The 16,698-nt window shown below is 41.7% G+C and overlaps 1 protein-coding gene across 1 annotated transcript in view; it reads right to left on the bottom strand.

Moving 5' to 3' along the window:
- Positions 1–4,652: 4,652 nt before the first annotated feature.
- PCP4 (Purkinje cell protein 4) overlaps positions 4,653–16,698 on the bottom strand; it is a 55,781-nt gene continuing 43,735 nt past the window's right edge. Inside the window, exon 3 of the mRNA XM_082484867.1 lies at positions 4,653–4,957. Coding sequence (XP_082340993.1) covers positions 4,830–4,957 — 128 coding nt within the window. The 3' untranslated portion in view covers positions 4,653–4,829. The remainder of the gene's footprint in view (positions 4,958–16,698) is intronic.

Below are 16,698 nucleotides of genomic sequence, written 5' to 3'. Positions count from 1 at the left end.
GGCTTCAAGCATGGCATTGAGCTGCATTATGCGCAGCTCGGGCAACTGAGAGGAAATAAGCCAGGGGAGGGAAATGCTACTTGTTTTCCATGAGGAAAACCATGGTCCTTCATACACAGGACTAAAAGCTATCTACATCCCTCTCCTTCCTGGGAGGGACACTGGGATATGCAGAGGGACAGAGCCTTAAATGCAGGGCACAGTATGTCTGGCAGCTGCCCGGGGCAGGACCGTGCGAGGTCCAGCCAGGAGCAGGGCAGCCACCAAGCACCAGGGCAGATCCAGCCCCAGGCATCGGACACCTCCCTTGGGATGGGCCAAGGCCAGGACATGGTCCCGGGGATGAGCTCAGCTTGGTGGGTCCATGGCCGGGCAGGGCAGAGGTGTGGGGACCCAGAGACTGGCCCCGCTGCGGTGTCACTGTGGCAGGGCCTGATGGCCCTGGGAAGCTGACATGGGGACCTGGGCCCTGGCAGGGTGGTGGAGCCCCAGGGGGCTGCCATGGCATCCTGGCCATGGTCAGGGTCGGGGGAACTCCAGAGGTGGGCAGGGGGAGTCAGGGCTATTGGTGCCTTCATAGGCCTGACACATCCTTCCTCTCCTTGTGGGTCTCAAGGAGCCTTCTGTAAAACTGAGGAGCAAAGCGTGGGATTTTTCATGTAGAAAGCCCCAGTATAACAATTTGTCACCTCACTTTTCATCATCGCTCTTTTCAGGTGATTTTTAAGAACGTTGCACAACGTAGATGCTGTTGGAGTCCCACTGGTGACACCCCACTCCGGTGAGAACCAGACATGCCATCCCACCCTTTCGGCTCCTGTCCCTTAACCAGTTGTTTTTCTGCAAGAGGACCTGACCATTTGTTCCCAGAACACTTGACTTCTCTAAGAAGCATTCATGAGAGTCCTGTCAAAACTTCTTGAAAATCCAGGTGCACCTGTTTACTCCACCAGCAGTTATTAATTCACCACCACCTATTCCCCTGGAATTGAGGCCAGCATGAGCAATGGGTTGAACAAGGCAGCTGCTGCATTATCTGAGCTCCTCTACAACATGTAGGTGAACCTCACCCAGCCCTGAAGATCTGTTGTTACTAATTTTGCCAGGTTACTCCAAACTCTCTTCTACTGGCATTTCAGTTTGACGATGAATTCCTCGGGTTGATGTATTACAAAATTAGACCCCTGTGCCCCTGTTGTGGGAGCTTCTGCTCTGAGTGTTAATGCAAGATTCATTTTTACTTTCTGCAAGATCTCTGCTTCCCCACATCCCCACAATTCTCCAGTAGGCTACCAGTCTGAGGAGTGTTTGAACAAAAGTTTCATTTATAACTCTGTACTTTCATCAAGCCACAGGTTGGCGTTGGCTTTGGCTTTGGCTTGCATTTCTGTGTTTAGCTTGATAGAATTCACATCCTTTGCTGTTTTCCTCATTTGGACATTCTTGTGTTTTCTGATGGCGTTTCTTTACTTCTAATAGTCTCCTTTGCTGTTTACTTCTAAAGGTTATTTTATGGTCCAGGCAACGATGTGAACAAAAGATCTCTAAGGCTCAGGCAATTGTTCTGATCATTCAGCTGTAGGTTATTCCCTTTTGGGACAATCTGACAGTAATTTGGAGCAGAAGCAGTAGGGTTGTGTCTAGGGAGGGTGTGGGTGTATGTGGTGGGAGTGATAACCCTCTTTCCTCCAAAAACTACTGCTCTGAATAATCTTTCATGTTACCTATGGGTAATTTTGGTTTATCAACACAGATATCCAGCTAATTTAAATTTTGCTTTCCATGACTTGGTTACTCCCAGCTAGGTAGTGCCACTTAACTACAGAGCTCAGTGAGTGTCTGGGATTTAAAAGACCCATATAATACCTGGAATGTTTAAGTGTCCCCTTTCACCCATCTTAGTGAAGTCCCTGATTGAATCGAACTCCTTTCCTCACCTCAGCAATATCCAGATAAGTCTTTGAAAAGTATGAATTAGTGGTAAGAAAGGAAATTAAAACCTGCCACCTTGGATGATATGAACAAAGGATCAATGAAAAGCAAGTCTCAGGAGTGAGAAAGCTCTCCTCTCCTGGGAACATGAACTGAATCTGTGATGCAAGCGCAGTTTCATAAAAAGGAAATTGTCTGATGGGGCAGCCACAATTAATCCAAATTTCATGTCAGTTCACTCTTTCCTCATTATGTTTCACTGTATATTAAGACTGTATTTGTAAGATGCACTCTGAACTCACATTAAAGAATAGCCCTGCTGCTAAAAGAGCCATAATTCATTTACTAACAGCCCTTGTTGCTGTGCTTCAATAATGTAATCGTTTTCTCCATGTCCCAACCATATGATTATCCCTGTTGTGCAGGAAATTTAAGTCCAAGGAATGTCAGATCAAATATAAAAGCCTAGTGCTTACCCATAGTTTTTATTCAATTAAGTAGCCATTACAGAGCTCATGCTATTTCAAATGACATAATGCAGAATGCAAATGCAGTGCTTTATTACAGATATATGTTCATCTAAACAAAATGGCACCAACACAATCCAAACCCATTACAATTTTTAAATTATTATGCTAAGGCGATTATTATATGGTGAGCAGTCTCTGTGAAAGACAAGTGGGGAATCCGTGGCCTCCACAAACCACACTTTGAGCACAGCTGGAGAGTTATTTGAGGTTTATTTGTGAAATTCCTAAATGCAGAGAAACAGTGCTGCTAAAATACACTCCTAGAGAGAAAGAGCTGCAGTTTGGAGTACTCTGACTTTGCAGGGGATGTGTGGTAAGTCATGCATAGGGCCGGGACCTGACACAAACAGAGGTGCCTAAGGCAGGGTCTGGGCAGCGTTTAGATGTTTATCCCCAGATGAAGATCTAAAATCCATGTCCATTCCCACCCAGTCTTGCTTTGCTTATTAAGCACCTCACGCACCGTCTCTGCATGTGCCTTCTACATCACCCACAGGACCCATAAGGCTTCCTCTGCTCAACATCTCTGAGGGCTCCTCCTAACCAGCGCGGTCTCAGAGCTCCTATCACCCACCATCAGGTTTGGGCTCCTCGCTAGATTGTTGCCCAGCACCATAAGTGCCTTAACCTGCATAAGGGTGAGGGCATTCCTTTTGCAGTCCCGCAGCCCACCTTTCAGGCACAGCTCTGCACCCCTTCGGTATTGCTACTACGGTGGGCCCTCAAGGGAAAGGATTGCTACCAGCGTGAGATCCTTCCTTTCCCTCTGTTCCTACCCCTTGGTTGTGGCTTTCCGTTTACATGAGGGGCCTGATGATATATGCGTCCTCCACCCTGGTGATCAGAATATTCCTGTGGGACGTGGGAGAGGAAAAAACGAATCTCTCTAGGCAGAGCTGGGAATTATACCCGAATCTCTCACACCTGAAGCAGTCTCAGCTCCAGGCTGTTCGGTTGAAGGCAGGCAGGCTGTCACCCCTCAGCATGCCTGCCTCTGTCAGCCTGGAGGGGAGGCTCACGCTGCCTTCTTGGAGAACTACTGCAAACACCAGTCCTCCAGAAAACACCTGTCTCTGATTTCCCTAGAGACAAAGATGCCTACTGGAACCCCTAAATCTGCTGATGCAGCCAAGAAGAGGATGAGGGGGTTTTTTTGCACTTCTCTGTGTAGTGCATGTCCCACTTGCTCAATCTAAATAGCTCTTTTTTCTGAGTACAAACTACTTGTTTAAACCTTTTTTGAACTTTCCTCGTGCACTATATGGGCAGCCAATTCCTGATGAGGTTTGAAGCCAGGCAAGATCCTCACTTAGATCTAGCCTGAAACTGATCGGTTACTGTTTTACAACAAGGAGAAAATAGAAATACTTCCCAATTTCAGACAGACATTGTTGTGGCTTTTTTTTGTTAATCACAAACTGGGCTAATACAGTGATAAAGTCAGGGGCTCATATAAAGTTGAATACAGAACAGTGCAAATGGAGACAGGGAGTCTTATGATTTACTCATCAAATACTGAAAATAATATGAAAAGAGAGAGATGGCATAGAAATAGTTACTGATTATGTAGAGAGTGAAAAGCTGCATCAAAAAGAGATTTTAGAGGATCAGTTTCTAGCTTTACAAATAAATAAAAAAAAAAAAACAAACAACAACAAAACCCACCTTCCAAAGGTTTCTGGAATTGAGTTTTGTATTTTGTGTCTGATTTATTATTTTTTCCCATAACAATCAATATGGTCCAAGCTGGGTAATCCTGAATGTTATCATGCAAAGAGGAAGGACAGGGACAATTTCCCCACTTAAGCCACTTTACTGGCATAATTGCAAGACAAAAAATAAACCGCTCACTGCTTCCTACACCTCTTCCCCTCATGCCAGCTTCTGTCTGCAACTTTTTACTCTCAGCTCATTACACGAAAGTAATTTTATTGTCACATTTGGCTGGCAGCTGGAATTCTCCAAATGAGGTAAGCAGGGCTGAGATGCATGCTCTCATCCCTCAGCAAAAACCTTGTGACATACGGTGCAGTTATGTCTCCAAGCTTTACGTGAAGAGGAAAACAGGCAACTGGGCTGGGTTCATCTGTAATGCTGTGGTTGCTGAATTAATATGAAAAGACAGATGAAGGCAGACACTTTAATTACTTCACCCTAACTTTTTATTACAACATCAAGTAAAATGGTGAGTTACAGAGGATAATGGGCGTGAAACATCTGGGATGAAGTCACACACAAGCTCATGGTTTGTTATCTGCCAATGGGGTTTTAAATATCGATCATTTCTGTACATGCATCTTTGTGTTATTTCTGATTTTCTTGACAAATCATTTCAGGATTACTTTGTTTTAAGCTGTGAGGTAGCTACTAAGACTGGGACCCCGCTTTTTTCTTCTGGAATTTTCTGAACTGGGACTGTATCGCCACGGCCGCCCGCTCTGTCTCTGGCGCGTCCATGTCTATGTCAAATTCCTCTTGAACCTTCTTCTGCCCATCTGCTCAAAGAAAACAAAACAAAACATCAACAGCTTTTTCAAACAGTGATAAGCACTGGACAGAACAGGCGAAGACACCAGCCCCTCTCTCCTTCACAGACACAGCATGACGATGGGCAGAATATTCAGAAAAAAAAAAAAAAAAGGGATCAGTTTTGGCAAACACAGCTGATCAAATTCCCCAACCTCTCTCAACGACAGAGTCTGTGACAGCCTGTTGGTAGCTGGGCACCAAGAAGTGACATCCAAATGGCGCTCGGCTGTCACCGAGCATCACCCTGACGTCTGAGCAAGTCCTCTCCTGCCCAGGGAGCTAACAGTGAGGGGCAGAGGGACCCTCCTGTGCCACCCTGCAGGTAGAAGTTACTCATGTCCCCATGTTTACTCTAAAACAAAGGCACCTTAAAATATTTTAAAGTAGGGATTAAAACCCTGTTCCTATCACACCTCCTGTATTAAAGGAAGCAATAATACTTCCTAAAGCAAATTTCCATCTTTTTCACTTGTTTCCTGCCTCATTCTTTCCAACACATACCGGTCTTCCCTTTGAATCATTTATGTTCAATCTCTCTGCCACTGTGCTGCTTCCCGCACTTCTCCTTGGGCTCTGTTGGTGCCTTTCAGCCTCAATCCTTGGCTCTTTGCCTTCCTTTACTCCCAGTCCTCAGCTTTTGGTGCAACTGCATTTGACCTCCACGTGGACAACCCAGCTGACTTCCCTGAATTTTGCTTCATCCACCTATGTATTAACAGTGCAGCTATGGGAAAACTCCTGCCCTCATTGCAAAGAGAACCCTAATCTGCCTGGACTACCGAAGTGAGAACACACATTCCCTCCGCTAACCTCATCATACCACTGAGTTTCTCTTCTCCATAAACTTGTTAAACTCACTTACATAATTGTTGTATCCCAGTCCTGCAGTGAATGTCATGCCAGGATTCTGCAGACAACTCTACTTAAAACAGTTGGGGGAATTTACCCATTTTGAACCACTTTGCTTTTTATTCGTGAGATTAATACTTCCAGGATGCTCATCCAGCAGTACTGTTAATGCAAATCAAGGGAAACACTTTCAACACTTTATTAAAATGAAAATAAACTTATTCCCCACTCTCTCTCTCCTTCCCACTAGAATGCAGGGATAACATTTCATGACTTTAGCATGAGTCTTGCAGTATTTCTTGCCTTTACTTCTTGTTCTTATTCAGAACTCAATTTTTCTGTCGACTTTCCATGACCAGAATCCACCCTAAACTGGGCAAATATTTAAAGGGAAGGTTTTGGCATATTCCATACCAATTTTATTTTAAATACAATAACCAAATAAATGCAGCTACGTTAACATAAAAGAAATGTTCGCTTACGATTTTGTTTTACATTTAAGAAGAAAGATGAAAATGTAAGAAGAAAGAGAAAGTCTGAAGAGGAAGAACAGCTTGAGAACTTACCAAAGTGTTGATTATACAGTATAATGAAAAGTTAGGCTATCAAAATGAAGATTTTATGGAAGAAAATGAATCATACCAACATTACATCACACTTCCATAGTCATTAAATCCAAGAATCTGCATGGTTTGTGTAACTATTCAAGCAACCCAACCACCTTAAGTACAGAAATACAATTATTGCCTTATTTTTCATGGGGAAAGGCAGGTGAAGGTCGGAAGTGACTTCCTTATTCTCACAAGCTCTTGACACAGCCAAGGAGAAAACGGAACTCTCCCATTAAAGCCACGCTGCATACTGGAAGTTAGAGTGGCTTGTTAAAGAAACAGAAATGTCTGTACCAGTTCCTAAACTAATAATTATAACGCAGCACTTTGTGGAAATTTTCCTACCATCTCCTCCACATTGCTGCGTACACAGCAGAAAAATGGAGATTATTTTATTAATCAAATTTGAAGAGGAATTATCATTTTCACAATGACTTAGTACCTTTTTTTGGTATTTTGGCTGGAGTTGTTTTTGATTTGGTATTTATGGGTTAAAGGGAACTAAGACAAGAAATCACAAGATTTTATATGGAAACAAACCAAAAAAGGACTTTAAATCATCCTGCAAAAAACTAAGGATTTTTAGTCAGAACATGTAAATATAGACTTTTCATTTGAAATCTTTCAGTGAAAAAAAATCAATAGCCTGCTCAGCTAGCTCTAAAAGTAACCACTCCGTGATAACAGTAATAAGAAAATAAAAACCGTTTTAGTTGTCCATATGTCAGAAACTCTCCTCTATTAATAGGGTCTTATTAACTTATTCTAAAGAGAAGAGCATCACTTCTGGAGAAATACTCTTATTTCTTATGGAGAAATATTTTATGAAAATGTTTATACTAGTAATGTAACAAGCATTTAATCAGCTTGGAAACTGATGAGACTAATGTATTCTCATTGCTTGATGATTTTAATTTTTGTTGTAACATTCTGAGTTTTAGGTCCCTCCCTAGCCCCTCACTAGACACAGTTGTCAGTCATAACAGTAGAAAACAAAAGTGGAGTTTATGCACCAATTTTAGCTTTTCAGTATAAAAATTACTGTCCCTTGGAAATGTCAACAGGGAAAGCTAGATGGATGGATGAGTCAACAGAATTGGTTCCATACTTCTTGATGAAATCTGGCTTGTACAGCTCATTTCCTATTACAGCCAAGTCTTAGCAGTATGTTAACTTGCAGTAGTGACTCAGCAATCTTACGTTAAGATTGCATAGATTTTAAAACCCCAACATTTAGTACAATTTTTCTCTAGAATTTCCAGGACAGTTAATCTTTGTTTGATGTGAATCATCATCACTGCCTTAAAATCAATTGTACTACAATAATTTACCATATCTTAAGATCTATCTGACTTCCGTTTATTTTTTGACCCATTCCTGTCAAAATGAAAAGCAAAATTCCTTATGAACTCTTTCTGTATTTCTCTTCTTCCCATCACTAAGGAGAAATGGTAGGATGAGAAGTTTTCAGCCATGATTTAGACTTGTAGATTGAGAAATTAGAAGTGTTCAAAAGGGCAAAGACATTTATATGGTAATGAAGAAATTCACTGTTAGCTTACAGAAGGTATAGAAATATATATGATTACACATATATGCATAATGTACATTATAAACCAACATGCACATCATCTATATATACAGTATATGACATACCTGTGTTTTCTTTCTTCCTATGCCCATCTTTCTCTCTTTCCATACACATGTATGGTATATCCACATTTGAATATATAGAGAAGCTATATGAATATAGATAGAAATATACAGATGTATTTGCTTAAAGAGTTTTATGCCCTGTGTTAAACTGAAAAGAGATGGATGGGGTATCTCCTAAATTTTGGGAGTGGATTTTCTTGGAGTTCTCCCCAAAACATTTTCTATTGATGACTGTCACAACACAGATACTTTAACAGATGGATTGTCAATCTGGAGAGAGAATTAAGTGGTGTGCCTTCTTTGGCTTTGTCTATGCTAAGGGAAAAAGATTTTAACTTTTACCTTGATTTGTTTTACTAAAAGTAGCCTAATGATTTAAAATATATCATACCCTGCTAACTACCGTGTTTTTGTTTTACTGATCAGTTAGAGTTAAGAGCATGAGTCCCAAGCCCCATGGCAGGGGTGTTGGAACTAGATGGTCTTTAGGGTCCCTTCCAACCCACACCATTCTGTGATTCTATGAATTAAGAATTGACTCACTTAACTACAGTGAAAATCCAGTCTGTGCTTCAGACCTGCACAGACTAGAGATGACCTCACTGCATCAATATGAGTAACTGAAAGCCTTTTTGCACCCTTCCTACTATATACGCACCACACTAGCTTTTACCTGTCAATAGTTATTCATATATCTCAAACACGCAGGCTATTAAGTTTGAATGCTCAAATTATGAAATTTATGCAGAGAATTGAAAGCAGGCCCATATTTATGTCCCTCTTTCATTCATTGTCTCCCACTAATAGCCTTTCTTTCACACTAGCTCGGGATCACTAGCTTGGAAGCGATCTGAAAACCCAGGAAATGTTCACTCTCAACAGGCCAGCGCATAGATAAGCACTTGCACAGGCTTTACTCTTGGAATTGCTTTTTTTTTCCTACTGGTGGGGGCCAATGATTCTGTCTGATAACAAGCCACCTTTTTCTAAGCCACCTTTATGTAGTGATAAAGGTATATCTGGATTCCCTCTCCCCATCCTCAGTCACACATGCACACTTTTGTTGATATCTACACTTGCTAGATTATGTGCAGATTTCTTCCACATGGATACCTGAGGATCCCTGGACTACCACAGGCCCACATGAGGAAACCAAGAGGAACAAGACTGTTGTCAGTAGACTTTGATTTACAAGCTACTTGTGATTTTGAGGGATTCAGAAATCAAAAACATAAGATAAGCACTGGCCTGCACTTTCTGAGGGGATTTGGTTTCATTAGGACTATAAAAAAATCAAAACCCTGACCTTTCTCACTACACTCAGCTATTTCAAGGCTTGCCCTGAAAGATTTCTTCATACTTAGTCCAAATCCCTCTCCTAGATAGTGACTCCCACTCTTCTTCAGAACATGCCATGACAAGATGTGGGAGTCAGTCCATGTTCCTGCTAGGTTCTGATCACCTCCAGCAGGAGAGGTAAACAGAACAATCCCACACCAACAGTCATGGGTTGGCCATAACAAAATTCTAGTATCTCATGAGTTTTTCAAAATCATGTGTTTAATGTGGACTGACCCTGGCCATGTGTCAAATCAGGCAAATCTGAGTTGTGGTGGAACAAACTCCTTGAAGCACAACATCAACTGCTTGGTGAGTCCCTCCATCATAAAAAGCACCCCATGCCCCAGCACCAGCCTGGAGCTACAGACTACTTTGCAGGACTAAGACTGAGACAATTTGCAGGGTGCAGGTTTTACTTCAGTATATGCAATAGTCACCCCAGCAGGAGAGCCTGAAACAGCATCTAATTAGCTGTTTTCCAAATCTAACATCCTGAAAGCTCATTTCACATTGTTGCAATGAAAAAGATTCTATTTATTCCATTTCCAGATGAAACATTAGAATGCTGTCTCTGTAATCTGCTACAGTGCCTCATAATCCATTGCAAACACTGGGTGGATAATGAAGCTGCCTGTAACAAGGAAAACAATCAAATCTTACATACAAATCTACCCAGCAAACTCTCAAGAAATGTGGTACAAGTGTAATTATTCACCAATATGCCTTCAGCTATTTCTTTCATTTACTTTTCAACTATAAAGTAAAATGAAGTGTGACAACACTGGAAAAAGAAAACACTGCTTACTCCATATGGGCCAAAAGACTAAAGCAGTCTTTTGTGATCTTTGAACACGGGCTAAACAGACTGGTCTTTCCCAAAAGTGTTCATGGAAGGGCAAAAGCTAGTGGGATGGACCTGGGGGAAAAGAGGACTCACTCTTTATTCTCAGAATTTCTCCATCCTCCAGATGAAATAGAGATTACTTGTCACCTTCTGGAAAAACATTCAGCATGAAAAATTGCATGGGCTGGAGCCTCTAACTGGCATTTCATGTCTTAAGCACTATCCTCCGCCCCTGCTCACCCTGCCCACAGCCAACAGGAATTATGGGACTACACTGAGGATGGTATACTCATAAAATGACTATACTCATAAAAATACGGCATTTTTCAGGGGCTAAACTGCAGCATTTTGAAAAAGACTAAATGAAGTGTGGGACAGAATCACAGTGTCCCAAAACATGCCAGAAGCTGTATTTTGCCTCAGGCAGGATCATTACCTCCCACTGTGCAAAAGATCATTCAAGCTGTGACAATCTTTATGCTACTCTGATTCCAAGCTATTACACCAGTCTGTCCAATGAGGCAGAACAGTCCCTAATTAGAGAGGACCAAAATGGGCAGGAATCTCGCGGATATTGACATTCATGTGGAGCATTATCTTTATCTTTATGTGATCGGAAGAGTCATTTTATCTGACTAGACTCCACAAAGCAACCAGCCAGCTAGAGAAAAACATATGGGTGCTTAGGTGTTTGGAGGCCAGATTTAACTCCTTGCAAGTACTGGTTTTGAAGGCCAAGAATTGGTGTTACCATTCTTCCCCCTCTGTATTCAATTGAGGGGTGAGGAACTGAAAGACAGGGTCTCTTCTCCTAGGGCAGTCAATCTAAGCTTTTCATTCTGTGCAAGATGAGGAAAAATAACACCATAACTGACCTTCTGGCTGAAGAAAGGAGACAGACTACTTCTCAACAACAAAAACTCTCCAGTCAGTTGCCAGGACCACATTACCCAGCCGGCTGGCTCTGAGCCTTTGTTTTGGTCACCTGCTTGCTCCCCAGCAGACTCTCACTTCACAAGGCAGATGAAGAGATGGCAGTGTTGGGACAGTGGACGTTGCCCAAGCCCAAGAGAAGAAAGGAAGTAATACTGGCATGCAGAATAGAGCCTTAACCTGACCTTGCCTACTTTTATTTATTTCCTAGCCTTTTTTTCTGCTGAATGAAATGCCAAGTAGAGGCCTCTCTGAGATCATCAGCTCAGCAACTACAGTTTGTTGCTCTCTATGGTATCCATTGCACTAGTTTTGCGACCTTACTAGCTTAGTGTATACAGCTTGCAGCTGTGGTCTGTGGAGACAGGCTGCCGTGAGGACTTTGCCTCAGCACTCCTCCAGTGACGGGATGATCCAAAGAGACTTATATGAGGAGCCTGTACCTATGCATTTTGAGGGACAGGCTCCATGGTACTGCTGGTGTGATACAATATTCCCATTGTCTAGAATGACCTTACTGCATGAAGATATCATTGGCCTTTCTGTTAGCTCTGTGCCTCCTGAGTTAGTGTCTAACCACAAACCTCTCAGAGATTACTTTTTTCACATGCATGTTCCTGATGTGACAACGCTAAACTCTGAAATTTTGATCTAACTTTCCTAGATTGATGCCGTCATTTAAAGCCATTGGTTCTTGCGATATTCCTGGCTAATCTCCAGTTTGTTGGTCATTTGCAAAAGCCCTGAATCCATGGGAGCCTTGTAATTACTTGTTTTACCAACACACTAGCATAATGCAGTATCAGGCCTCTGTAGAATTACCTCAGTGTGACAGTCTTGTTGCCCCATGACTTCCTCAGCCACAAGAGGCACAATCCCTTCAGTCTTCTAAGCTGCAACTGTGGGACTGAGCAAGACAGAAATTCTGTCTTCTTCCCTTTCCTATCCATATCTGCACAATGGGGTATCACTATCTGACTATTACATGGCTAATCCAACTCAAATCTTCAGCTACTTCATTTTTAAGGACAAATTTTCTCTAATTAGCTTAAGAATAACAATAATTTGTCTTCCTACTCATTAAAAATGCTGCAGGGTGAGATACTAATTTTGTGACAAGGACTACATCACTACATGTGTTCTTGTTTCTTCACTCCATAATGAACTTTGACATTCAAGGCCCACCTTCCAAAGTCAAAGGCTAACTTCTGTTTGAGTGTCAGTAGGTAGGCACTCGACAGTGGGGGAGGTTATGGGTTTATACAAGGGTGTTTATTTTCTATGGTCAGTTATTTGAAGGTGGTAGGTGCTGGGGAAATGTAACGTCCACACAGCAACCATCTCTGAACTGAAGAGCAAACCCTGGAGCTCAGCAGTCTCCTGTGACTTCAAAAGCACAGTGTGAAGGGAAATAAAGGTTATCATTAGTGATCAGATTAAATGTAACAGCTGTTTTTATCTGAACCACACCAACTGGCCCCTTACTATGAGTCAAAGCGAGCCAGAAAAGAATTAACATTATTTGATTCAACTGTAAATTACAATTTGGTATAAAGAAGACAACTTCATTAGGCGACCAGAATCTTTTCTTCTTCAAATTGACCTTTACTTTTGTAATGCAGTGGTGTTATCTCAAATTTGAAAAATTAGTTTTGCTGCAGAAAATAGTGGTTGTTCTTTTAATATTTTAAAAACATTATTTCAGCATAAGGCTTTTGAAGTGTCTGATTAATCCTTTTTTTTCCTAGTTGTAATAATGTTGAAGAGCAGTAATACTATTTCTGACATAAGATAAATGAAGTAGCACAAAATTATGTATATTGGGGTAACATAATGAAACAGAAAGGAATAGTAATGAAGTTCAGTTTATAAAAATTATATTTTCAGCTAATTCGTAGCCAAATACAGATGAATTGATTTTGCTCAACAATTAATAGAGACAAACATTGTTTTTAAATGCTAATATTATTTTAACAATCATTCCTCATCTTCAAAATAACTAATGTATCACTTAAAAACTTTTAAAATGGCTTACAAATACATAACTGATGCATAGATAGGTACGTAGGTGTTAATGGAGATCTACGAAGTGTTCTGGGCATGAAACTAGAGGCCATAATTCACATCCCACAGAGACCAAACATTGTGGAAGTTTAAATAGGAACATAGCAAATTAAAATGGCCAACTTAGCTGCATAATCTCACCTCTTGCTAGCTAAAGCTGCATCTGAGGATTGCTAGACTGACTAGCAAATGCAATGGAAGCCTCTGGGAGCTAAAACGAAGTGGCGCTGAGGATCAAGTGCTGCCACACTCAGGTCCCTCTGTCACTGCAGAACAATGTCCCACCAGCAGGGATAATATACTTAGCCCTAAGTCCTCTCCTCCAGGAGAGAGTGCCACGATCCTCCTCACAAATTCTGTCCAAAGTTATGGGAGTCTCTTTCTGCAGCTGCATGTATGTCATCTGCAATATCCCAGCTAAGTTTTAAATGGGAATCGTTATGATGTGCTTTTAATTTCCTGTGCAATTTCCAGTACTCACTTCCTCAGTAAACACTGTGCCTTTAAACAGTTTTGCTGTTTGACTGTGGAAAGAGCTGCATTTCAGCAGTTTGTGAAGCAAGCTGCCCTCTTGCCTCGCTAGTCAACTGCTTGATTAATATATGATCAGTTACTTTCCTATTATGGTAGCATTCAGGCGCTCCAAGTCATAGCTGGGAACCCTAATGTGGTTACAAATGCAGAACAATAAATTCTCCCCCCTCCGCCACCCCTCAGTACTATGACCTTTGCAAAAGTGTCTTCAGCAATAAAGTTTAAAATAACAACAGGAGAAATTCCTCAAGGCTGCCTCCTAGGCTATGGCTCCACCAGCCCAGTACCCAAGGCCACGGTATGGCTCAGGCACCATCCACAGCTTCTCTAGACCATGTAATACTCGGCTCACCCACTGGCATGGCTGGGACTGTTCCTGCCTGGCTACTGTGGCCATATAACACGGCAAGGACCCTACCTTGCAGGCAGGGTGGATGAGAACACCCTGGGCTTTTGAGGGAAAGAGAGTTTAGTCCTATTGATGCAAACCATGCTGTGCCACTATGACTATCAAAGTCAGAGAAAAGGCTTTAGCCCATTTTATTTTCTAATAGAGATGTAGCCTCCAGCACTTCAAAACACTCTGTAGCTCTAGACTGTTAGGGAACTAACTCAAAATGACTTGGCACTTGCTACTAATTGTGTGACGACCAACAGTACCTGAGAGACCTTGCAAGGAAAATGTAAAATCTTCCAATGTGGTACTGACTCCCTTGTGTTGCATAACGGCCTCACTTTCCAGGAATGCTTCCCCCCTCCCTTTGCAGTTTATAAGAGTAGCTAGGGAATAAGCTCAGAGAAATGTCAGCAATCACAATATGGCACGCAGAAGTAGCAGAAAAGGGTGCTCGAATTCATGCACTGCCAAAGTGAGATAAGCTGGGGAAGATGGCATAGGTTATAGACGAAAACCTGTCAATCGGAAAAAGGAGGGGAGTCAAAAGAACTGTGGTATGGAGTCAGAAGGTGTTTCTTTTCACACACAAAATGAAGAAAAAGAAAAGCAAGATTTTGCCCTGCTCATCTTCAAAGTGGAAAGTAAGGGCAGTTTCTAGGTGGCACTGTATACAGGCAGATCTCTGTTAGCAACTAATGAGAGAGCTATTTTAAGTTTTCACAGTAACTTTAATAAAAACTGTTATATGAGAGCTTGGAAAGTCACAGTGAGAAGATATTCTTCTCTTGTAAAATCCACCACCGGCTTTTAATTACAAAGTATTTAACCACACGCTCAGCAGTGGACAGTGTAAGGTATAGGAATGGAGCTTTGCCATTCAAAATTACACTCTTAAGCAAAGAGTCATTTCAGTATCTCCTATGCCTTATCGCATGGTATAAAAAAATGCCTTGTAAATAAGATTATCTGTAAGAAGCATTTACTCTACTGCATAGATTAAATGCAAGAAACAAATATGTTGTTAGGTCTAAACACTGCAACTTTTATTTGCACGAACATGGGCACTGTTCTATGTTGGTGATAGGTTAATTACTTTGGCACAATCCCACTATGAAAAAAACACTGCTTTAATACAGGTATGTACACCGATATTTTTTAACATCTTGCACTATATGGCAGCTTGGAGGTGCTAGCGGAGGCAGTTGGGTCATTCTCAAAGTCTTGCAGGTAGAAGTGGAGCTTGCAAGGTTTAACATGCCCAAGGAAGCACCTGGAGTCCTTTGGAGACAGAATAAAATTAGCACAGGGTACATGATCCAGCCCACAGACTGAGTTTAACAATTGTGCTCTAAGAGATTCTTTTGGGAGTGTATTTGGCAAAAGAAAGTTCGCCACCCAAAAATGCAAACGCATCCCATTGGTAGAGCCCCAGAGATGTGGTGGATGTAAACCCTAGGCTTTTGGAGCAGCTCCAATGTAGTTCAGCCACAGTCTAAGCAAAGACCAGCATACTCTGATAGACGTCGATTTACCATGACACTTGGCCTGCATGTAGATCTTACATTTTCCTGCACCAATTGGCTTTGTAACTTCTGCTCCGCCATCCACAAGTGCAACCAGATGTAGTGCTGGATTGATGTAGTCTCGTCAATAGTCTTATTCAATGTTCTGTATAGTGAAATTCTCTCACAAAAGGTACAAAAATTTAATGTCTCTGATTCCTCAAGGCAGATACTCAGCTGTAGTTTTCCAGCATAAAGCAAAGAAATTCTGTTGCAGGAAGGCACTAGGAAATTTCCACTGTTTTCTTTTACTTGGACTGTTATCCAAACAGAATCATTAATTTGAGTTTACCATGTCTCAATTGAACACAAAAAGCCACATTATATGTTTATTTCCCCTGCAGGCTGGTTTGCTTAACTTTCTTAGGGAGAGAGGGGCACCTCAGGAGAATGGATGATAGCACTGAAATAGCAGTAAGGGGAGAGAAATGAAGATCCCGTGGCAATATGGCTCTGGAAGAGGATGAGAAGGAATTATATGCTGGAGGCTGTTGTCAGTGTATTCCAGGCTGTTTTGCCCAACAGCCGTTTGGAAAGCCATGTTACATGTTGTGCAGAAGCTCATTAGGCCAAGCATTTAAAAACTGAATGCTAGATAAAAAGCTCTGTCCAGTTCCTGAGAAAAATTCACTTAACCTAACTTGCAGGTGTTTACATCACAGCTCAGCAGGAGCTCACTTTAGAAAGAAACAACGGAGAATAATAGGCACTTTGAGGGTGCAATTTATCTGACCTACTTTAGGCAGACATTTTAGGATGAATCTCACCCTTGAATTCCCTTCCTATATCGTCTAGTTCTCTATTAGCTACAAAGGGAGCTCAGGGTGACTAGTTCAGATGTAGATATTGATACTTAATCAAATGAATAATATTCCCTGAGCCTGAGTGGTGCCTGAACTACACATTGTAGAATTTC

The sequence above is a fragment of the Vanellus vanellus genome (genome assembly GCF_965231255.1).
Source record: "Vanellus vanellus genome assembly, chromosome: 1".
Lineage (NCBI taxonomy): Eukaryota > Metazoa > Chordata > Aves > Charadriiformes > Charadriidae > Vanellus > Vanellus vanellus.
This window is presented reverse-complemented; position numbering and strand designations above follow the sequence as displayed.